The sequence below is a fragment of the Dipteris shenzhenensis genome, chromosome 14, assembly GCF_047967505.1.
Source record: "Dipteris shenzhenensis isolate YYH24624 ecotype China chromosome 14, Dip_SZ_1.0, whole genome shotgun sequence".
Classification (NCBI taxonomy): domain Eukaryota; kingdom Viridiplantae; phylum Streptophyta; class Polypodiopsida; order Gleicheniales; family Dipteridaceae; genus Dipteris; species Dipteris shenzhenensis.
Window position 1 is genome coordinate 22,064,669 of NC_141609.1, and position 18,926 is coordinate 22,083,594.

An 18,926-nucleotide genomic window follows, 5' to 3' on the forward strand; every position below is an offset into this window, starting at 1 on the left:
GAAAGACATAACTCACAGAACTATTATAGAGAAAACCTATTGTAATAAACGGACCAATCAAAACAATGTGTCACAAAATTCCATTTTTGTGTCCAACATGATTGTTGAAACAAAGGGATTATTGATAGAAAGGATCTCTATCCCCAAACATCTTTATTCTTCAGATGGTGTCTCTTTTGTTTTCATGTGTTTGTCTTGGTCTGTATTCTGTTTCCTTGTGTTAGTCTTAATAAATATTGTAACCCTACCCCATCATACTAGCTAAAACAGGTATGTTACCCCTAGAGGGGGAAGCATTATGTCAATTCACGGCTTACCTCAACAACGTTGAGAAGATGGACGCCAATAGGATACCGCACAAGGTGATGGAAGCTACACAGATCAAGGGCTGGCACACAGAGGGAAGGGAGCGGATGGAATCGTGAGATATAACAGCCGCTGATATACCAAAAGATGCATATGAAATAAGGGAGATGGTGACGCAAAAAATGCTACAAAAACTCTGGCGAAACCTGGGAATAAAAACACAGTTTCATAAAGAGGAAATTAACTCAATGGACAGCTATGAAATGCAGAAATACCACGGGAAAAACATATTGACATTTAAAAGGCATCAAATCTGCAAAATCAGAACTGATATTGAGGTAGAGAGGGGTAGATGGGCAAGGCCCCGGATCCTCAGAGAGGAAAGAACCTGCAAAATCTGCCCCATAGTAGAAGATGAACAGCATGTACTTCTGAAATGTAGAACCTATGCACACATCAGAGACGGATATGGGGATAGCAGAGATCAATCTACTGGAGCAGCAAGCCAAAAAGCTAGGAAGCTACTTGAAAGAGATTTTGGAACATTGCAATAAGGTACTAGTCTAGCACACAAGCTAGCCCAACAAGTACTCACAACATGACAAGTTGTAATATTTTCTCTCACTAGATGTAAGGGATCACTACTAGTTGGTAGTGATTGCTAGTCCCATAGATCTTGAAGGGTCTCATAGCGGACTTTAATACAACCATATCATATCAACTCTATAGAGGTCCGGCCTATTCCAGCTTTTCTTAGGGAGGCCGCTCGAGACAAGGGGTCACTGTGAGCATAGCCCAGCGGGTTCAGAGATCAAGGAGATCACACCCTCCCCCGCCACCACAACATGAGACAGCCCAACAGATGCAAATCCGATATATTTTCGCCACTCATAGACGAGCCACCACGGCGCCGGGCTTCAGTTTCTGAGTCCGAGCTCTCAACCTACTTCAGTTAGTTAGTATTTGATTTATACTTTGATTTTGCTCAAGCTATTGATCTCTTTAGATCAGCATAGCACTCAGCAAGGGTCCTAGCTTGCCCTTTGCTCCAGCCCATTGAGACTTGTATGAGTTTTTCCTTTTGGGTGTACTTTGTACTTTGTCCCATAGGCCCACGAGGCCTCCTGCAAATGTTAATACATCTCTCTCTCTCTCTCTCTCTCTCTCTCTCTCTCTCTCTCTCTCTCCCCCTCCCCAATGCAAGCACCACCTAATATGTTCTCTATGCCCAGGCCCACTACCTGATATGTCCGCTGGCTCCATAACCAGAGAGCTCATGATCATGAGGGGCTACAAACTGATCGTTTTGTGCATGGGTAGGAGGTATATTAGCACTGATGTTCAGCCATGTTGTATGCCACGGCTTCCCACTTGCTTGGAGTACTACCACCATTGTGCTGATACACAAAGTAGGGGATCCCATGGACATTGGGAACTACTGCACTCTTATGATTGGCCACACTTTGGCCAAGATTTACTGGTCGGTATTAGAGAGGGGGATCAGTGGCTACACAGAGGCACAAGGCCAACTCGATCTAGAAAGGAAACCTTTGACGGCTATGACACTCGATGCATTGATTTGTTTGACATTGAGCGTCACAAGGCTAGTCAATAATGCGAGACTGATTATCTCAATGATCTTTGATTGTCCTCAGGTGTGTCGAAACGAATTTTCTCCCTTTCGGCTACTCAATTCGAACTTGAAAACCAATTGAGATGGAAACTTTTCTAACATTTAGTGTGAGTCTATTGATCCTACTGCTAGGATGAGGATGATGCCATCCCCCTCCTTGTGTTCGAAATTCGTTTGCCTACATCCCCTTATTTTAAAATGAAGCAAAGTCATGATCAAGGGTCCATGGCTCTTGAAAAACAGAATCAAGAGATGGGTCTTTGTCAAAATTCAAAGTTAATATGATTCAAGCCTTCACCAAGAGCAATGGCTAAAAGGAGAAGAGCAGGATTCTAGAGACAGCACTCCACCCTAAAATACAGCTTCACCCTCTTTGACACTATCCCACGATCTCGTATGATCAAGAGACTTCAAGAGATGTAGATTCCAGAGGTCATGATTTGGTGGGTGATGAACGTACATGAGTCTGTTAAAGGGAGAGTTCGTGCCCCAGGAGGCCTATTAGATTGGGTTGAAAGCACGATCAGAGTGAACTAGGGATGCCCCCCTTTCACCGACTCTCTTGGGGCTCTACATTGACGAGATCACATCCTTTATTGAGGTGAGGACCACTGCTGGCTGATTTGATGTTACAAATACTGCTATATGCGGATGACATAATCTTCAACAGAGGGACTGCTGAGACATCTGGAGGCCTAGAGGTGTTTTGCAGAAATAGACACTTAACAGTTAACCTTGGGGAGACCAAGGTTACAACACCTCACACGCACTACTCCACCGACATAGCTTCATTTATTGAGGTGAGCTAGCGGAGATAGTGCAGTCTTACACATACTTGGTGACACTCTTCACAGGGCCAGTTTTCAGGATGGTCCATACAGCCAGGGTAGAACTCACACAAAGACAAGGAGCTTTGGCCCGATTCGAAAGGTAGTGCTTTCAAGTGCACTTACAGGATCCGTCGACGAAGGGCTAGCTTTTTGACACCTTACTGAGGCCGAATTTGGGGGAGTGATCTATCGGCAACAAACTGGAGGAGATTTGAGTAGTACAGGTGATTATGGGATCTAGGATGATTCGGAGTAAGCCCTCAGTTCCCCATCAGATAGTATAGGCAGAGTTCACCCTAACACCGCCCCAAACTGATGTAATCTTTTAGACAATGACCTTCCTCCATAGAGGTTGGGCCTTACAGACAATTGCCGAGGCTGGCACTAGTCATCCAGACAATTGTCAAGGTATTCGGATGGAACTGGATTTTCCCCTTTTAGTACAGCATGGATGCACTGCTTGAGTAGATCCCACAAGATGACATTAACCGTATCATAACGGTTAGACCTCCTCCAACTCCATACGCCTCAAACATGGGGGAAGATCAGGAGTTCCCCACCAAGATCCAGTTCTATCACGACCACTTCTTGAGAGTATCGGAGGATGGACTCATGATTAGATTCCAGTACCTAGAGGACATAGGAGTCTCACATGCACTGAGAATTGCCATTGGGTAAATGCGGGTCTTGTCCCATTAGCTAAGGATTGAGGCAAGGAGAGTTGCAGGCACACCCAGAGACCAACGGATCTATAGATTATGCATGCTGGAGGAGGTGGAGACAGAGGAGCACTTCTTGTGTCTATCCAACCTACTATGACGTCTGGGGACGATGGCACTGCCTCTTTCAGGAGGGGCATGGCTTTGATCCACTCTCACGGTTGTTCCACTTCCATGACTAGGTTTGCATTGTGCTCTATGTGATTGAGGTGCAACAGCACAGAGAGACACTATTGAGACAGATTAGACAGCAACATAAGGTGATCGCGTCGCAGGAGACTGAGATAGACCAAGGACAGTGACATGTCATAGACTTCTATGCATTTGAGTCAGGTCCAAGACATAGAGGGGTGGAGGAGGAGGAGCTAGCTGACATGAGGGTAGTGTAGATCAGTGGGGAGAGATGACAGAATGTTGTCGAGCCAGAGACACAGAGATCACACACGACACAAGAGTGACCAGAGCATACATGATCAAGGTTTGGTCTATCTCAGCTCTCCTCAAAGGAGATCGCTAGAGACGAAGGCATCACTTTGACATAGCCATCAGATACAAAGGTTGAGGAAACCACGTCCTCCACAGCAAGAGACAGCTCGACAGATGTAGATCTGGGGCATCTTTGAAGGCCACCAGAGAGTCATCATGGCACAGGGTTTCAAATCAAACTGCTATCACTGGCCACTCTGCGTGGGGTATTCTGAGAAGCCCGGCTAGAGGAGGAGCTTCCAGTGCTCTTGCGCTTGGGGTGAGACCTCACACAACTAGCTTGCTCCAGGAGGGCTCTGCTCTACATCTCTGGATCAATGGCGCCCAAACCTCCTCATGCCTGTGGCATGATCACTGTCTGCCATGCAACTCTAGCTTTGGTATTCCTCATGCCATCCGATCCGGCCTATAAGAAGTTGTGCACCAAGCGCTTGAGTTGTCACATGCAACCCCTGTGAAAGCACCAGTAGGAGGCTATGTACCAGGCCATGGTGAGAATGATTTGTTTGTCCACTAAAGCTCTGCTTGCTAGGGAGAGTTTGGACGAGCTCCAATATAGAAGCTTGCACTGAACACTCTCTAGAACAGGGGTGATCTGCTGCTTTGCTGAAATATCAATGCCCACTTTGCAGCCAGCTGTTTGTCCCCTTGTAATCCACCGAAAGCCAAAGGCTTCCCCCCAATCTTGGACCTCCTCTGTCCTTGTGAAGAATCCAATCCCATCTCAAGGCTTGCTATTGATCCCTCTACATACAGGGCCATGTCATTTGAGAACTCTGAATCCAACAGCTCATACTGAATTGGAAGCCTCATCCCGGTCAGCCTACAGCCTTAGAGTGCAAAAAATATCTCAGCGCCTCGCACATAATTTGTGTAGGGTTTTCTTGCACAAAAATCTAATGCGAACAGGTCCTAACATCACACTCCAGCAATTTGCATTGTTTCCAACCTCAAAACACTTTAGGAGACAATTCCAAGCAATGAAAGTCAAGATCTCCGAAACTGAAAGTCACAAGCGGTGAAAGGAGCTGCTGCTCCTCCCTGTACACCCCTTGCTGCCCTCTCTTAGCCCCTCCTTCCCTGCCCTCAGCCCCCTCCCTGCCTCCCCTCTCCCGCCTCCCGTAGCCCCCTCCCCGCCTCCCTTCACCCGCCTCCTTCAACCCCCTCCCCTCCTCCCTGGCCCCGCCCCTACCCCCGCCTCCCTTGGCCCCTTCCCCTGTCCCTACCCTCGCCTCCCTCAGCCCTCCTCTCCGCCTCCCTATGCCACTGTCCCTACCCCCGCCTCCTTCAGCCCCTCTCTCCGCCTCCCTACCCCCGCCCCTAGCCTCCCTACACCTGCCCCTAGCCTCGCCCTCCCCACCTCCTTCAGCCCCTCTCCGTGCCGCCCTTCCTCCGCCCCTCCTCCCAGTCTCCTCAGCCCCCCCCAACTCCTCTTCCGCCCCTTCCTCCTCCCTACCCTTCCCTTTCCTCTCCTCCTCCCCACTTCTTTCTCTAGCCCCTCCTCCCAGTCTCCTCAGCCCCCCCCAACTCCTCTTCCGCCCCTTCCTCCTCCCTACCCTTCCCTTCCTCTCCTCCTCCCCGCTTCTTTCTCTGCCCCACCCCCTTTCTTGCTTTTCTCCTCCTCGCCCTTTCTACTTGCAGTAGACGTGATGGACGGATCTTTCAACTGGGTTTGAATCGGCCTCCGCACCTCGATTGGCGATGGATTTCCAATCAGCCAATCCTACCGGCCACAAAAACAGTTATATTCTCAGAAGACGACTTGTAACAACTCAAGAAGGATGTAGAAATTAAAAGTTCTACCACTTTGATCACACGCATCTACGGATCTCACCCTTCCAGATCACAAGCGAGAGACCGGATGCTCGCGGCACTACCCTCAAACCTCACCCCTCGACTCAAAGATGTTCACTTACTAGGGCGAGGTTTCTTCAAGGTCGTTTTTGATTCACCGGAGGCTACGAGCGCTGTGCTCAAAGCCGGGTACTTGCACTTGGGACATAGAAAGATTTTTCTTGATCATTTCATGCTCGGCTTTGACCCTGTGGAGGAGGCCAAGCAAGGGTTTTCGTTTTTTGTCCGATCTCTCGGTCTCCCAAAGGTTTACCATCGCTTACTCTTGTGATTGGGGAGTACTTTGGTATTATCACTGAGATCCTCCCCCTTCCTGGTTTGCCCTCGACAGCTACAGAGGCGATTAGGCCTGATGGGGTTCCTAGAGTTAGGATCCTTGCACCGGACCCTAGTTTATCAGATGATCATATCATGCTTCAGCGTCCGGATGATTCTTTCTTTCAATAGAGAGTGAAGATCGCGGGCAGACAGGACCAGTGCAGGACTGTCGGGCATTTTCCAGGGAATGCCCTAAAAAGAAGAAGAGGCCCAAAAAGCCTTTAGGTACAGCAGCTTACCCTAGACCTCGACAGGGGGATGGTGCAGTTCCAACAGCTCCTCCTCGACCTTGACAAGGTGTTGGTACAGTTATAGCACCTCCTCCTCGGCCGTGATAGGGTGTTGGTACAGCTCTTCCACATCATAGCGCTCTTCCTCGACAGAGTGCTCCCTCGGTACCACCGCCTACTTCCATGGCACCTGCTGTACCCAGATAGTTCCGGTTCATGTGTGGCCCTCTCACCCTCCAGATCAGGAGGCTGCCGTCCAAGACGCCATCCCCTCTGGAGCTTGGATATTCTCGTTTTGGTTGCATTCTTTGCACCCCTATGACAGGTTTGGTTCACAGGAACTCTTTCGCAACCCTGGCAGAACTCACGGACTTCCCGGAGGAGGACTTTGTGCCTTCTACTTTTGGCGAGACAGTGGTTGGAGTTCCTGTTGACAGGGTGTCTTCTTCCTCAAGTAGACGAGTTCTTTCCCCTGTGGATTTTCCTCCACTTGGCTTCCTCCCTCGCTCAATGAGCAGGAAGTCTTCCCCCATTGAGGGGTTTGTTTCCGCCACTAGGTCGAGTAAGATGTTCCATGCTACTTCCTCCTGTCGATGAGGATAGTTAGTTGGAACATACAGGGACTTGGTGGCATCTCTCATCGTTGACACAGATAGCTGATCCGGAATTGGCTTCGTCCAAGTGTGACTGATGGCTCCATTGATGTCTTATTCATTCATAGGAGCACAAGCTGGATGCCAAAGATTGCGTAAAGTCAGGTAAATTACTTTCAGGCCACGCTTTTTGGTTACCTGCTTTGGGCACCAAGGAGGTACTTGCATCTCAGTTTCGGACTCTTTTCTCTCCTTGGTTGTTGGACATAGTGCTATCTTTCCCTCTAGAGCCCAGTGGATTCTTCTTTTTATTGGGAATATAAGGTTGGATTCCTCAACCTCTACGCTCCTAATAATAGAAGGGATCGTGTCTTGTTCTGCAAGGAGTTGCTTTCCTGGGCCCCCGTCAGATTCTTGGGTCATTGGAGGAGACTTCAACATGGTGGAGTTACCCTCACATAAAAAAGGAGGCAGAGAGGGTGGCATCCACTCTTTGGAGAGAGAAACTTTGGAGAGAGCAACTTGGGATGCCTTCCTGTTCAGTTTCAATGGCAAAGATGCTAGGTTTGATGATGCCTTTCACACTCAATCACAATCACTCCTATTTTCTTGGTCGAATAGGAGGCCGCAGATGCCTATCCATGCACAGATTGACCATTTTTATGTTGATGATTGGGCCTTGGATAGAGGAGGATCAGTATGCATTACCCCTAGGGTTTCCACTTCATATCACTTTCCGATGGTGCTGATGGTTTCTGAGCTGCACTTGAGAGGTCGAGCCGCTAGTATTAGGATTTTTTATTCCTTCTATGGAGAGGAGGACCTCACAGAGGCAGCTTTGCAGATCTGGGTTTCTCACTTGCAGGATGGAGCTTCTTCCCCTTCACATATGGCAAAGACCCTCTCCAGTATTAGTGACTATTACCATCTGATTGCTAGTACCAAGAGACGTGAGATTCTTAGATGTGAGATTGGTGTTCGCCAGTAGTTGGCAGCCTTGTAGAGGGAAGAGCTAAAGAGGCCACATGATGCTTGGATTCAAAAGCGCCTTGCTGCAACAAGGGCTCATGAGCAGATTTTATTAGATCCGAGAGCAGAGTATGCCTTTCATGCACAAGAGTCCTTTTGGATCTAGATGGGAGGTAGAGTCAATAAGCATTTTTTCTCTACTCATGGTCCCATACATAGTAGAGAGAGTGTTTCTCAACTCATTGACTCAGACGGAGTTTTGCAGTCAGATCCAGATGCCGTCATGCGCATAGCTACAGATTTTCATGCCTCCCTTCTTTCAGTAGATCCTGGTAGTAGGGCCACTGATGATGCCAGATAGATCATTTGGCAGTGTATTCCTAGGTTGGTGAAACCAGAGATGAATCTCTCTCTTGATGCTCCTATCACCAACTTCACGTCGACGCTTCTTACCCTCCACGATGGGAAGTGCCTAGGTTTAGACGGCCTTACACCACCTTTTTTCCTGACCTTTTGGGATATGATTGGGGATCACATTACCTCAGCCCTGCAGGGTGTTTGGGACTCTGGTGAGATGCTTGACTCACTTACAGATGGTCTCATACATCTAATCCTAAAAGGAGGATGCAGAAATTTAGTGTCACAATAGAGACCTATCATCTTTATTGGGCACTTGCTATAAAATCCTTGCAAAAGGAATCAGCTTGCGGTTGCATTCTCTTTTTGGGAAGCTTCTGAGTGGGCCATGCAGAGTGGACAAAAGATAGCCATGTAGAGTGGACAAAAGATAGCCATTCTACTCTTGGACTTTGAAAAAGCTTATGACAGGGTAGATTGGGATTTCCCGAAAGACACCCCTCATCCTTTAGGGTTTTCAGCAGATGCATGGGTCACAGGGGTTTCAGCCTTGTCCAGATCAGCCCATAGCCAGGTACTTACAGGGGTTTCAGCCTTGTCCAGATCAGCCCATAGCCAGGTACTTACAGAAGGGGTCAGAGGTGATAGATTTCAGATCTCTGGATCAATCCGTCAGGAATTCCTCTTGCCCCTTTTCTTTTCCTATTTGTGGCTAAGACTATGAGCATTTTTCTTAGATCTCGAGCTGACATTCTTGGTCTCAGACTACAACTCAGACAGGAGGAGGACCTTGTCGATTGTGAGCTGGTAGATGATACTGCCATCTTCTTGGAGGCCTCTTCTCAGACTCTTACTTCTTTCAGGACAGCCTTGGACTCGTTTTGTATTGCAGCAAGTGCTCACATTAATTGGAACAAGTCCAATGGCTTTTGGATCAATGGCGATGACACTCCCGACTGGGGGGCTGATTTGGACTTCACTTGGACTCAGAGGGGAGTGTCAGTCATATACTTAGGATGCCAGGTTGGTATGGGTATCTCTTCTTCACAGCAGTTTGCTCCGGTGTTGGAGAGTATCAAGAGGAAACTCCTTTTCTAGAGTTCAGCCAGGTTGGACCTTGCATCCAGGGTGGTGGTTGTCAACAAGGTTCTGCTGGTCACAGCTTGGTATGTTTGCTCTTGTTGGTGCAGCTCCAGGGAATGCATTATTCAGCTCCCAAGGCCTATAAGGAAGTTTTTATGGAGTGGGCTAGATGGCACAGTAGACACTATTGCCAGGGTGGCTTGGGAGACCTTGATCCTTCCCACGCAAGATGGGGGTCTCAACATCATAGACGGAGATATGCAATGCAAGGCCTTGCTTTGCAAGTTTGTGGTTAGAGGCTTTTTGATGGGGGATGAGCCATGGAAAATTTTCTTCATTCAGTGCATTCAAACATACATATCCTCCTCAAGTGGAGGTTGGATGGACAGCACCAGATGGATTTTCACTTCAGCCTGTCTCAGGATGCGTCAATTTTACGAGCAAAAACCTATGAGCAGGTTTATCCGAGCGTGTTTTTCAAGAGATTTTTAAAAATGTTTTTCTTTAGGAAACATGGTTTTTACACTTTTATTTTCACTAGAACTAGATCCCTTTATCATAAAAATATACAGACTAGTCACTCATTCATTTTTACACAACATAATTTTCTTATTTAGCGACATCCCTTTGTACCCCTGTTATTACCTTAAAAAAGTGTTGATTCCTTTAAGAAACATTCCTCATAATCACTCTCAATGTAATAATACTATGCATATATAATTACTTATTAACACATTTATATCATATGGCAATATCTTTTTAGTGTTTTTATAGCATATTTATGGACATGTTTCTAAAGAAGTTTAAATTACTATAAATAAGTATTAACTTGGGCTTATATATCACTCTCATAAAATACATGTAATATTTAATACTATATATGAAAGATTTTCCAAAATATAACTCCATAGATGTGCTCAAATGGGGTGTTCCGATCAATTTGAGTGGGTGAATGACTATATTTGGACATTGGATATGAAAGTTATGTCACTTTTAAAAGTGCTGTCCAAGGTAGTTTCGCCAGCGAAACTACCTTGGGAGACTTGCTTCAAAGGGGTTTCGCTGGCGAAACTACTTGGATGGCTTGGTTCAATGAGTTTTCTTTGAAGAAACTCTTTCATGAAGATAGGTTGAGAGAGGGTTTTCAATGTCACCCCCTATTAAGTAAAAGTTGTAAGAAGGATTATAAGGGAATTTTCATAGAGAAGTCTACTCTACATGTGGGTTTCTTCAAAAGCCATCCCATTATGCTCTCACCATTCCTACAGATTCACCTAAAGATTTTTGTATAAAATAGGCATTGCTATAATACTTTGCATATTTCTAAGTGAAACTATGTTTTCTTCTGATCGATTTTTGCCATATTTATGCATAGTTGGAAGCTTTTTTTTTCCTTCGCTCGGACGCTCGGAAGATTTCGCTCAGAAAATGCTCGTCCCCCCTGTCTCAGATGTCTGTCCTCCCCACTTATGGTTGCTATTCTGAAATCTTGGTCAAGCTTCAGAAGTACACTTTAGAGAGTTCCGCCCTCCTCCATCGAAGAGATTGATAGGCAGCCTATTATGTGGAATGATTGTATACTTGATGAGCATGGGAGGAAGCTTGGTATGTCTCATTATATGTAGTGGTCCAAATGGGAGAGAGGCCCTGTCGTTTCTATGGGTTCCTGGAAAGCCTTCAAAAGGCTTCCAAAAGATCATCAACAACATTTGGTCAGTCACCTTGGAGGAAGTGTAGGGAGGATACTTTAGATAGACGCAGCCTTACCCCATGATTGGGTGGTTACAGATGACAGGCCTGTGGTATGTTCGCTTTGGATGGGAGCTTTTTTGAGAACATGTATTCCTCTTCAGGTCATTGCTTTCTTGGGGGCATAGGAGGATGCCTTGGTCTTTGATGTACAGTCAGGTGGTACAGTCAGGTGGCAGGCTGTCTATTTCCTCAGGTGATATTCTTTTGGGCATGCCTTTTCAGCCTGTCAAGATCTTAGGCTATCCGGAACAGAGCAAGGTCTCTGCTTGGCACATAGATCTGAGCCCTCATCTCTCTGGCGCTATGGAGGAGTCTCCATAAAATATCTTCAGTGGGACCCTGGAGAGTGGGAATGGATTGTTGCAGGGAACCAAGAGAGGAGCCTTCCTTTTTGTGGTTACACGGTCAGTAAGGCCAAAAGATTCTAGGTTAGTCGTAGAGGTTGGAGACCTTCCAAATCCCTTATTGGGAGGGCTATCAGGTATCAGCTGATCTGCAGAGAGTCTTTTGGAGAAGGCTCTGGAAATCCCAAAAAAATAGAAAGTTTACCTTATTTCTTTGGCTTTCCATACATGGAGGGATTGCAGTAAACACGTGGAGATCCAGGTTTGGGGCAGACTCCACTTGTCTTAGGTGCTCGTCTACAAAGGAGTCGGTTCATCATTGCTTATGGGACTGCAAACATGCAAGAGACATTTGGATAGGGGTTGCCCGGATTCTCAGCAATTTTAGTCCCTATCCTTTCTTAATGAATTGGGGATCGATGGCTTGGCTCTCTTTGTTAGGATCTCAGATTTTCTATGAGTGGCAAGATGCTTCCTGGGCCATTTGCTCTCTGGAGGATGTGCCTATCTCCTGGTATAATGACATGCTGATGTGGATTCTGCCTGGGAGATACTAGCTAGTATTACTGCTTAGCAGATCTGGAGGGCCAGATGCACAGAGGCCTTAGATGGATCACAGGTCCACCCTTCTCATATTCTGGCCAGTATTTGGGCTGATACTATTCATACTCTGATGGCCAGTTGGGCGAGCATGCAGGGGTCCTCCCGGGTAGCCTCTGTCAAGAGGGTTATATTCCTTACGGAATGGAGGGGCTCACCCTTTTTCTCAGAGACTGCATTAGGGTTGAGGTGGCATTTTCAGCCTCAACCTTGGTTTCTCTCAAGCTCATTTTGAGTTTTTATTTACTCCTCTAGAGTGGGTTTTTTCTCATGCCCAGCATGATGTATTTCCACAATGAGTTTGCTCATGTGGGGTTTTTTAATACTTAATAGGAGTCTCTTTTATGAAAAACAAACACTTCAGAAACTACACATCGATTATATACCTAGCACACCATTCGAACTACATACCTCACAAAACTTCATAACACTAATGATACCAACTGATGCATCCACTACCATATAACCTCAACACAGTCCAAACACAATCAGCAAAACATAATAAAGATCAGTAGACGACTCACTTCCCAGCCACCACGGCTAGAGTTCAGACTCCCACCAGGCTATGCCCATAGCTCCGGCAAACCACCAAAGCCGCCCACAAGGAACCTTTAGCATAGTATCTCATGATCCAACACGTAGAAGGTAGGAGGCTCATGATCCAGACCAAACCATCCAATGGTGTGTCAACACACTGAATACCAAACACAACACGTTTGGCCACTCTTATATAGAAGAGTATCGCACTTTCTAGAAAGCGTCTTGACTAAATATAGCCAACTGGCCTTAGCTAGTGTTCTAAGTCTTCTAGCCCCACATTAGCCTGCTTGTCCTAATCCTAACTAACCTTGCTGAATTAAGTCCACTAATCCAAGAATTACCATCCCGGTACATAACAAGGATCCTTTCTTCAATCATGCAAAATTTTGCACAGCCCAAAGTCCCCCAAAATAATAGTCTTAGTCCTTCCGGATGATGGAGTGCAAATGCCATTCAAAGAAACATTTAGAGGAACAACATAGATTGGAGGCCCATGCACTGAGAAATAAGCAGGCCCTACTTGAGACTGGGTTCTCAAGCATGATTTGTTTTTCATCGAGAGATTGAGGGAGCAAGAACTGGATTCCCAATAGCTAGCAGATAGATATGAGTGTGCTTAGCTGACTCTGTTGGAGACAAAGGCTAGACAGGCTGAGTACTCATATCATTCCTCATGCAGCCAATGGGTCGAACAATGGGAGCAAATGATGCAACAATTCTTCCAGACCACAAGGTCACACTCACAAAGGACACAGCTCCAAAGATTGAGGGCTGAGATGGGACAGCCCCGTCCTAACCAATGTGAGATTTGGAGATGAATGCCCCCTTCTAACGACATTTCTCCCAAGAAGAGGAGGATGCCCTCAAGTGAGGGCAGCCAAGGGGGGAGGCGTGGGCTCACATTCCCACAGTTATTTTCTTGCAGATGTGAGACACAGGATCCTTAAGGCCCTCTTAAGTCTCTCTTAAGTCCCTTCCACTGCAAAAGTGTCCAAGGGAGGATGGCCTATCCCCTTTGTCCTTCTACACCTTTTGGAAGCACATTTGTACCCTATTGCGATTGGCATTTCATAAGATTTTTGACTCAAGACAATTGACTCAAGACAAATGCCTCAAAGACTTAGACATAAATGGATTGTCTGATCTAGAAAGAGGGGAACCAGACATATATTCAACAACGGTGCCCAATCCCAACTTGTGGATGCTACATACAAGACATTCATGAAGTTCTTCAATGTTTCATCTTCAACCTCTTCTCCTAGATATCATCCACAACATGTACTTTTTTTTTTGTTAGAAAGAAAGAAAGAAAGAAAGAAAGAAAGTCTATTAACGTCCACTGGAGACCAAAAGGTCTATGGGACAGCAAGAAACCCTCTAGTACATCTGCTTTAAGGAGGGCACATGGCAGGTCCCAAGGAGTGCAAAAAGCAACCCACATTATTTTAAAGTACCTACATAATAGTCTGAAAGAGTAAACAGCAATACATTAGTTTAAGACTGAGAGTCTTTTGGTTTTGATTTAAACTCTCTGATTAGGGCTACGCCTTCACGGTAAGCTGCCCATTGGAAAGCATCTTTACTCTTTAGGCAGCCATAGAGTAGGCACACTAGGATTGTCAACCTCTCATGATCCTTCTCCTGAATTTCAAGAAGGCCTATGATACAACAGATTGGGCCTTACTGAAGGGAACTGTGGAGACTCGGCTTCTTGGAGTAGTGGGTTAACGAGATCTAGGCCTTGTCTGCTACAAGCTCTAGATAGATTTTGATCTCCTTCAATAAAATGGCCTTCTCAAATTTGTGCTGGGTGCAGCATGGATGCCCACTATCCCCTTCTTGTTTTTTCTTGTGCTAGAGGATCTAGGGCATTGTCTTCAATCATAGGTAGCTGGCCTAGCCAGGTGTGCCTCCTGAACAGACTCCTGAACAGACAATAGGAGAAGCTCTTGGATTCTGAGTTCATAGATGACAATTCCCTATCGATGGAGGGCTCAACAACCAGCCTGGAGAGGGTGAGACACCTGCTAGAGGCTTATTGCTTGGTTTTTGGTGGGACCAAGATCAGCCCAAACAAATTAGTTGCTTTCCTCACAACTTAGGGGAGTGTTTATGTGGGAGAAGGATCTTAACGTTAGATGGATACCTCGAGGTAAGATGGCTAGATATTTGGGATGCTAAGTGGGATATTTTGGCCGAGCAACAAATTCCCCTAAGGAGAAATTTTCATCTTCCATAAAGACTTAGAAACGAGAGAAAATGGTAAATATCAAAGGGGGTTAAAAAGGTGATATTTTGTTTTCTTTTGTCTTCCCATAGGTTGGTATACCCACTTGTGAATGAACTTATGTAACCATAGTACTTCAAGTACCCTAGATACTCTTTGATTTTTTTCTTCAACTTCAATCATTCATTGAGAAAGGACTTGAATGATACTACAATGCTGGAAGAACCTTGTAAGACCACGTAGGTGTCGTGGGCTGCATTGATTCACTTTTACTAGTTTTTCAATTTAAGGTTTACATATCACAACAACAAAAACAAGAGGAAGGAGTCCGTCAGAGGGTGACACAAAAGCCAAAGCTAATGTGGTAATCGAAGATGTTCTTGGTGACATCTCCATGTGTTACTGAGGTCAGATATGCCGACCTAGAAACCACAGTGATGATGTCTAACATTGAGATGTGGGTCGACGAGGAGTAAGAAACCTTTGTGAAGGTAAAGGACAGCATGGAGTGCTTGGTATCTTCCAGGTGCGTGGCTGTTAATACTGACACAAGGGTGAATTCCATGGAGTGCCCTGGGGTTTCATGTTCAGATGGATGCTGTATTTCAAAAAGGGACAGTACAGGATCACATAGGCTATTAGTATGCTAAACCGTTCATTTTTACATTTTATGCATTCCTCTATAGGAAAGCAAGTTGTCTTACTAATACTTTGGTGTTGGAATGTTTTCATCATTTTACTTTTTATGCATTCCTCTATAGGAAAACAAGTTCTCTTACTAAGATCAAGGATAACTGTGGTGTCTTGGGAATGTTTTCATCATTATTTTACTTTTCATGCATTCCTCTATAGGAAAATAAGTTATCTTACTAAGATCGAGGATAACTTTGGTGTCTTGGGAAAGCTTGAAAACAGCACGTAAAAAAGCCTTTAAAATTTGCCCTTCTGCTTCTGATTCGGGAAAAGATGTGGCACAGACCTCCATCCACAACGCATTCTCCGCCTGAAAGTAATAATACAAGAAAATAAGAGGCACAGAATTTAGTTGGACAGGTTATTCAAATTTCACCAGACAGCTTTCTATCACGTGACTCTACAGAGTGAACTCTTAGCATTGATACTGCTTAGCCTTTGTTTTATCATCTTGTAAAAGAGGGCAAGGATGTAACATTGATAGAAGTAACTTGCTAAGGATCGAAGCGTACGAGAAATCCCCTGTCTGATGCTTCCTTAGTGGCCCATGCCTTTGCTTCGGCGACCCTCTTCCCGAAAATGCCTCCTGGCACTGATGGGGCATCATTGAACGTAGCAATGGCAATAACCTCGTCATCAAGGGATAGTCCCACGAACGAGTAGAGCGAAGTCTCACTGAATCCACAGTACCCAAGGGCCATATTAGTGGAGCAGCGAACCAAAGGCAGGGCGAACACTGAATGGGCGGAAGTAAGCAAAACAACAATTTGAGTAAATGGGTACAACGCTTTCATGGTTGCCCCTATCACGAATAGCGTCTTAGACCTTCAGAGTATGGAAACGATATTATTTGAAGCACGTTGAGAGCTTTCTTAACTGAGAACATATCTATCTGAGGCAACAAGAAAGCATCCGTAGAACAGAAATTGGATGGAAAGGCATGGATAGAGAATGCACGAACAGGAGGTAAGAGAAATCCAAGACGCCGTAAGAGGCACGGAGGCGAGGCAGGGAGGAACGGAATGCGGCCTCCACGGCAGGCAAATCAGAGGGCTCTGCCATGCGGATGAGGAAGCCATCGCACTCCATTGTATTGTGTTGAAGGCAAAATGCTGTGAGTTTTCTTTTCAATAGTTGGCAGTTGAAGTTCCCAATCCTCGGAAAGTACCCCTAGAAAGTGCACGCCCTCACTCCTCTATGCATATTTGCCTCCTATGAAAATCCAGGTGTCACCAAATGAAGGTATTTTCTTGGCCTGCCCTTGCTAAGGACAATTGTCTCCGCGCTCCCAGGTGCGGTGGTAGATTCTGGAGAAATGGGAACCCGGGGCCAATCCAATCCCCCCACGCATTGAGGGTTTCGTTTGGGCACCCCCGAGCTATCATTTTCTTGCACCTAGGTGCTCAAACCCAGAGTCCGTGGGATAGCAGCTTCTTTTTTTCTTTTGCAAAGAAAGGAACCTTCTATTAATGCTTGAAAAACTTCATATAAAACAAGTGAGTACAAGTACTCGTCGTGAGCACTGCCTTCAATTGGTTCTGTAAAAGGAAAACAATTGTCAAGATGAATGAATGATTAATTTGCAACACCTCTGATGGAAGCCTGTGTATAGGAAAGTTCGAATGATTTGCAAACTCCGTGAGAGAGAGAGAGAGAGAGAGAGAGAAAGAGAGAGAGAGAGAGAGAGAGAGAGAGTGTGTGATTGAGTGAGTGTGTGAGAGAGAAAAAACCAAAATAGTAGGGGGCCACTTGGCGAAATATGGTGTGGACACTTATTTAAGAAAAGTGTAACGATACGCTGCCTCGAAGGCAATATGGAAAAAATTGGATAAAGGCTGAAAGAAGAAAACCAGCCTATTCTAGAGAAACCCAACTCACTACCTAGGGAATCTCTGGTACATGGGCTAATGGCCAGGTGGGGGGATTATACAACCAGTGAATCCCTCGCGGAGTGAATATGTAGAAAATTCCTACAGGCCAAGCCTTGCAGAAACGTGGACAGTCACCCTAGAGCTCGGGGTCCCACACTCTGAGGTGGAGCGCATCTTGCTAGATGGCGACCAAGGTAGCCGAGGGTGGAGCCGGATGCTCACCCATCACCAAACTACAGCGAGCCACTCAAATGTTCCACGCCGTGATCAACCTAGAACATGTGACCTCCCTCAGTCAACAAGGCCACCATCCCCAAGGTGTAGTCCCTCTGAAAGCTCTGCATGCGGGTCATAATCCTAAGGGCTTCCATCCAGATCCGCACTGCGCTACAATAGCTCCAGAGGCAGTGAGGATTTGTCTCCAGAAATCCAGCTGAATAGCAATGACACTGCCCCTCCACTTGCATTTGCTCCAACCACGGGCCTATGGGAAAGCCTCCATGGGCGGCCAGCCAGGTCCAACTACACCCATCCACTGATCCCAACCATATTAAATTTTAATCTTGACACATGTCAAAAAAATCCTAACCATAGTCTAACCTAAGGTCATCTAGACTTAGCTTGAGGCTTATTTTGCCACGTGGTAGAAAGCTAGGGAGAGCTTTACGTAGCTGATGGAGAGGATGTAGTCGAAACTCTTGCGGGTCATTTTGAAGGTTGTTGATGGATTTTGGATGTGGCTGCATGAGCGTGGAGTAGTTGGTGATATGGAGACTGAACTACCCTCCCTTCTCCATCACGTCCACTTTGCTCTGCCTTGGTGGTGGAAGCAGCTTGAATGGCTACACCAATTTCCCCAGCACCAGCGACAAAATTGGCCACCATAAATACAACAAAGCTCCACATCTCTTCAATCATTGTCTTCTTCTTCCTTGCTTGCTTCCTTGTCATCATCGTTAATCTTAGATTTAGACTTGTCGGATTCCTCCACTCTGACATCGTCGACTGCCGTCGACTGCCTGGGCCTATTTCGAGTTGTAAGCTTGATAGATGGCTTTCTTGTACTCAGCCTTTTTCTTGTTTGCTTTAGCAATGTAAGGAGCTTTGTCCGCCTCACTCATTGATTTCCATTTATCTCCTCTAGCTTTCCCAACTGCAGATACTGGCTTATTATTTGGATTTTCAGCATTGAAGGTGGTCTTGAACTTTGCTAAGAACACAAAGAAGGCACTTGGGGGCCTCTTGGGTTTGGTGGGGTATTTGGCCACCTTGCATTCCTTCTTGCTCTGTCTATTCTTAGACTTATTGTCCTTAGGAGCTGGCTGCTTTCTCTTCTTCAGGTTGGTTTCATCGCCCTTTTGGAGAGGTCTGCAAGTAAGAAATCCACCGCCTTATAGACCTCCTAGATCAGAAGAGCCAACAGAAAATCAGCAATCGGGAGAAACATAGGGGAAAGGAAAAGGGTGATTGAACATGAACATAGTGGAGGTGCCTTCAAATAGAGAAGGTAGCATTCATTTT

General features: G+C 45.9%; 1 protein-coding gene across 1 annotated transcript in view; it reads right to left on the reverse strand.

Moving 5' to 3' along the window:
• LOC147894338 (cilia- and flagella-associated protein 61-like) overlaps nucleotides 1-16,623 on the reverse strand; it is a 74,533-nt gene extending 57,910 nt beyond the window's left edge. The window contains exons 1-3 of the mRNA XM_087385283.1: nucleotides 16,496-16,623; nucleotides 16,047-16,209; nucleotides 15,712-15,844 (exon numbers count right to left, since the gene is read on the reverse strand). Of these exons, the coding sequence (XP_087241409.1) occupies nucleotides 15,712-15,844; nucleotides 16,047-16,209; nucleotides 16,496-16,623 (424 nt within the window). The remainder of the gene's footprint in view (nucleotides 1-15,711; nucleotides 15,845-16,046; nucleotides 16,210-16,495) is intronic.
• Between the last annotated feature and the right edge of the window lie 2,303 nt (nucleotides 16,624-18,926).